Consider the following 5,568-nt stretch of genomic DNA (forward strand, 5'->3'; position numbering starts at 1 on the left):
GGGTTTGTGTTTTATCTACCTTCCTACTTATTAGGATTTTGGTTTTAGCTAGGTTGACTCTAAGGCCCTTCAATTCTAGACCTTGCTTCCACACCTGAACAACATAGTCCCAGAGCTTAGGGTATTGGGCTTATGACCATTTAGGTAATGGGATGGGTATCTTTCAGCAGCAGACTTTATTTGAAGGCACATGTCTTAGTGGTTAGAGCATGGGAGTCACAATCATGAGGTAGTGAGTTTGATTCCCCGACTGGGCTGCATGTTGTGTTCTTGAGCAAGACACTTTATTTCCCGTTGTTTCTGTTCACTCAGCTACAGAAATGAGTTGCAATGCCACTGGTGCCAAGCTGTATCGGCCTTTGCCTTTCCTTTGCATAACATCCGTGGTGTGGAGAGAGGAGGCTGGTATACATGAGCAACTGCTGGTCTTCCATAAACAACCTTGCCAGGACTTGTGCATCAGAAGGGAACTTTCTAGGTGCAATCCCATAATGGAACTTTTTAGCATAAAGTAGCATTTTATGAGCTGCTACCAAATCAGTTAATTTCTTTTGTTATTTCTGTTTTTATAGGATATTGAAATCAATGCCATGATTCTGTCTGCTCAGTGCTGGCCTACATTCAGAGAAGAGAAACTCAACTTGCCTGAAAATATGCAGACCTGTTTGGAGAATTACACCAAAAAGTTTGAATCCAGGAAAGGAAATCGCACGTTGATATGGAAACCCCATTTAGGTAAATATGTCACAAAACTCTGTTTCGGTGGAATTAGTACACACTGTGCCTTATCTCCTTCTCCCATGGGATGTCCTTGGTCATTGTCGACAATGATGGATCAATTAATACTTTTTACATCCCTACCTTTCATCCTCCTCATTCTCATCATCATTTTGACATCCATTCTAATGTCCCTACCCCTCCTCCTCCTTGTAATTTTAAAGTCCACTTTTCCATGATTACATGGATGGGATGGGTTTGCTATACAGTTTTTACTTGTTTGTGGCCATGCTGGGGCATTGCTGTTTATGTTGGGACACTGCCATTGAATATGCAGCATGTTTAGTTATGTTTCTCTGTTTCTAGTTTCTCATCTCTTTTCTTTCTCTATTTCTTTATCTCCCTCTCTCTCTTTATTTCTCCCTCTTTCTCTCTCTGTCCCTCTCCTTTTCTATCTCCTCTCTCTCTCCCCCTTTCTTTTGCTATCTCCTCTGCCTCTCACACACCTTACTCTAATCTCTCCTTATACGCACAGGTCTGGTCAACATCGATATTGAACTAAAAGAGAGAGTCCTCAACCTGAACGTCTCACCTGTACATGCAGCTATCATAATGCAGTTTCAAAATAAAGGTAAGCATTAATTACTTGTACAGTTTACCTGTACCTCTACAGCATCTTTAACAGACTGTCCTGTAATGTTGTTTAGCCCCAGGTCAACTTTGATCAAACAGATCTATGATCCAAAACATTCCACTCATGACCATCTCTTCTTTTATTCAGATATAGAGTATCAAGACCGGTGGTTCTCAACCGGTTTTTACCTATGGACCCTGTTGGTTCCTAGTTTACTCTGGTGGACCTCCATAACCATTCAGTGTTTTAAAAAGTCCTATCATATTTTTATAATGAAATATTATTAGCAAAGCGAGACTCTTGGTGATGTGCCATGCCTGAGAAGATTCATCAAGCCAAGTGAAGTCGTAGTTGTGGCTGATGTCTGTATCACATAACTGGTACCCATGCTGGTGGCACGTTAAAAGCATGCTTCAAACATTGGGCCTCGCAGAAGTGATGATTAGTGTCCGACACATTTGGCGATATGCCATGCTTGAGAAAACTCATCAAGCCAAGTGAAATTGTAGTTGTGGCCAATTCTGGTGTCACGTAACTGGCACCTGTACTGGTGGCATGTAAAAGGCATTCATTACATTCTTTGAGAGGATGGCGTTAGGAAGGGCATCCAGCCGTAGAAACCATGCCAAATCAGACTGGAACCTGGTACAGCTCTTCGGCTTACCAGTTTCAGTCAAACCGTCTAACCCATGCCAGCAGGGAAAGCAGACGCTAAATGATGATGATGAATTGTCTAAAAAAAAGTTAAAATATTTTGTGGAATGCCTTCGATCATGATCATTCAATCCCGACTGACATGAAACTCAACAACATATAAACAAAGGTGAACTCCAACATTTTAACTTCTTTTTTTTTTTTTCTCTCTTTCTGTTAGACCAGTGGACAGTTGAAGAGCTGAGCAGTGTACTACAGATCCCGGCCACTGCCCTGCGAAGAAAAATTGCATATTGGCAGAGCCAAGGTTTGCTTAAAGAGGAAGCCACCGATACTTTCCTCCTCGTTGAAGAGCAACGAGCTAACTCTGATGATATTATGCTTGCTGATGAAGAAGAGACAGAATCTGCCATGGCATCGATGAGGGCTCAAATGGAAGAGCAAATGCAGGTGAGTAGATATATATAAGATGTTTGGAGTATAGCGAGCTGGCAGAATCATTAGCACGCCAGACAAAAGGTTCTTTAAGTTCTGAGTTCAAACTCTGCCGGGTCGACTTTGCCTTTCATTCTTTCGGGGGTCAATAAATTAAGTACCAGTGAAACACTGGTGTCGATGTAATTAACTAATCCTTCCCCCAAAATTTTAGGCCTTGTGCCTTTAGTAGAAAAGGTTATTATTATTATGATTATTATTATTATTAATATTATTGAGGAGACAAGCTAGCAGAATTGTTAGCACACTGGGCAAAATGCTTACCAGCATTTCATTCATCTTTACATTCCGAGTTCAAATTCTGCTGAGGTCGACTTTGCCTCTCATCCTTTCAGGGTCGATAAATTAAGTACCAGTGAGACACTGGGTTCGATGTAATTAAGTAGTCTCTTCCCCCAAAATTTCAGGCCTTGTGCTTTTAGTGGAAAAGGTTACTATTAGCAATTGTTATACTTGGTGGCAGATTAGCAGAATTGTTCGAGCATCGGGAAAAATGTTTTGCAGGGATTGTTTTAAGTGTTTCTGTTTTGAGTTCAAATCCTACCAAAGTCACTTTTGCTACTCAGTCACATAACACCACTTATCTTCTACACACACTCGCGCACCTGCTCACACACAGATGCCCACACACCCACTACATAGCAGTGATATCAGTATGATTTAGTCATCTACATACATACTTCTGTTTTCTACAGGTTTTCTGGACATACATTGTCGGTATGTTGACCAATCTGGAAAGTCTACCCATCGAGAGGATCCACTCGATGCTGCGTATGTTTGCTGTACAAGGTCCGTCTTCTGTGGAATGTAGCCTGGCTGAACTGAAGGCCTTCCTTGACAAGAAAGTGAAAGACCAAAAACTGATCTACACGTCGGGCGTGTACCGTTTATCACATAGCTGAGCTACACCTCCTATCTGTTCTTCTTGTTGTTGTCATCATTGTTTTGTTGCAGTTTACTCCTCCTCCTCCTCCTCCAACTTTTGCCACTTCGATGACATTTACTATTGTCATGTATGAGGGGGTGCTGAAAAGTTCCTGGCTTTGTGTAAAAGAAAATACCGGAGGATCAGTTTATTATGATTTTATTCAACATACCCTCCTCTCACATTTACACACTTATTGCAGTGGTCTTTCAGTTTTTCTAAGCCCTGTAAAAGAACTCAGAAGGTTGGGCCTCCAACCAGGCCTTTTGTGATACCCTTAACAGCCAGGAACTTTTCAGCACCCCCTCATAACTGAACTTTAACCTTCTTATTGTCACTTTGGTGATCTTTCCTCTTCCTACTGTCAACTTAAGTCTTTAGCATTTAAACTGGCCATATCCAGCTGAGATATTCTACCTGTGATAAGTATGTAACGACTAGATCTAGCCTCTTGAACCTACCCTACAAAGTCATTCTAAAAATATACAACCACATCATTAAAATCTTGAGGCTATGAGATAATGCAGGATTAATTCCAAACAATGTTAATAAATAAGGATTACATTTGACAGAGTAATCTGAAGGCTAAGGGAGTAATGGACGCTTATTGTCATATTACTGAACTTTACTCTTCTTAATCTCACCTTGGAGAAGTTTTTTCTTCATATTGTCACCTTGGTGATATTTCCTCCCTGTATTCTCACCTTGGTAAAGTTTAATCTCCACTACACTGATATCTTGGTGGAAGTCTACTGTTAAGAACATGGTGGAGGTGACCTTCTCTATTGCCACCTCGATGGAGCTTACTCTTCGTATTGCCATCTTGGTGGAAGTCTGCTTCTGTTATCAACTCTTGATAGAGAATTACCCTTCTCTATCATCACTTTGGGGAAATTTACATATTGTCCACTCTACAAATTGGTTGTTGATAGGATGGGCATCCAGCTGTAAAAACTCTGCCAAAACAGACACAGTAGCCTGGGGTAGTCGTCTACCTGGCTGGCTCCTGTCAATCATCCTACTCATGCATGCATGAAGTTGGACATTAAACGATGAAGATCGTCTTCTTAAAGAAACTTAACCATTTAACATTTTATCCAGCCATACTTGAACCAAATATTCTATTTGTTTTATGTTCAAACCAGCCAGATCTTGTCTCTAACATCAACCCTATAATGTCATTCTAAAAATAAACATTTCATCATCGTCGTCGTCATCGTTTAACGTCTGCTTTCCATGCTGGCATGGGTTGGACGGTTTGACTGCGGACTGGCAAGCCAGAAGGCTGTACCAGGCTCCAATCTGATCTGGCAAAGTTTCTACAGCTGGATGTCCTTCTTAACGCCAACAACTCCGAGAGTGTAGTGGGTGCTTTTTATGACACCAGCATGAGGGCCAGTCAGGCAGCCCTAGCAATGACCACGCTGAAATGGTGCTTTTTACGTGCTACCTGCCACCTGCATCATCAAAATCTCAAAGCTATAAGATAATGCAAGATTAACATATTTAATAGAGTTACCTGAATGCTAAAGGGTTAACCTGCATTGCCATTCCCATGGAATTAAAGTTTCTCTATTGTTGCTTTAGTGGATTCTACACCTTCAACAACAGCATCTTGGGAAGTGGTATTTCTCATTGTTTCTTAAAATTTAATCCTTCCCTGGTTTCCAGTGGGAGTCTAGACATCTAGTAGCAGCAGCTTGGAGGAGAATCTACTCATCTACTGTCACTCCACTGATGGCATCTTGGTTGATGGATGGAGGAGTCTTGTCTCTCAGCTCTGTAAATATAATGTAATTTAGACCAACTTTGCATCACTCTTTGTGGTGGTCTTGTTCACCATATTTGTTCTGTAAATTATTAAAGGAAATATATTTTTTATTTAAGAAACAAACTCCTTAAATTTTCTGCCTGTTTTGTTATTTCTGTTTTTGTTTTGTACAGTTATTGTTTTATATTGAAATCCTCGTCACCATTTAACATCATAATCTCCATGCTATAGCCCTAGGATGACCTAAGCCTTGTGAGTTGATTTAATCAACAGAAACCGAAAGAATCTCATTGTGTGTGTGTGTGTGTGTATATATATATATATATATAGAGAGAGAGAGAGAGAGAAAAGGAAAAACTACATATATATAAG

General features: G+C 40.5%; 1 protein-coding gene across 1 annotated transcript in view; it reads left to right on the forward strand.

Moving 5' to 3' along the window:
- Window positions 1-5,319, forward strand: part of LOC106880975 (anaphase-promoting complex subunit 2) — a 15,227-nt gene extending 9,908 nt beyond the window's left edge. Inside the window, exons 9-12 of the mRNA XM_014931159.2 lie at window positions 573-735; window positions 1,253-1,348; window positions 2,226-2,455; window positions 3,196-5,319. Of these exons, the coding sequence (XP_014786645.1) occupies window positions 573-735; window positions 1,253-1,348; window positions 2,226-2,455; window positions 3,196-3,402 (696 nt within the window). The 3' untranslated portion in view covers window positions 3,403-5,319. The remainder of the gene's footprint in view (window positions 1-572; window positions 736-1,252; window positions 1,349-2,225; window positions 2,456-3,195) is intronic.
- Window positions 5,320-5,568: the final 249 nt, after the last annotated feature.

This window comes from Octopus bimaculoides, chromosome 21, assembly GCF_001194135.2.
Source record: "Octopus bimaculoides isolate UCB-OBI-ISO-001 chromosome 21, ASM119413v2, whole genome shotgun sequence".
NCBI classification, from domain to species: domain Eukaryota; kingdom Metazoa; phylum Mollusca; class Cephalopoda; order Octopoda; family Octopodidae; genus Octopus; species Octopus bimaculoides.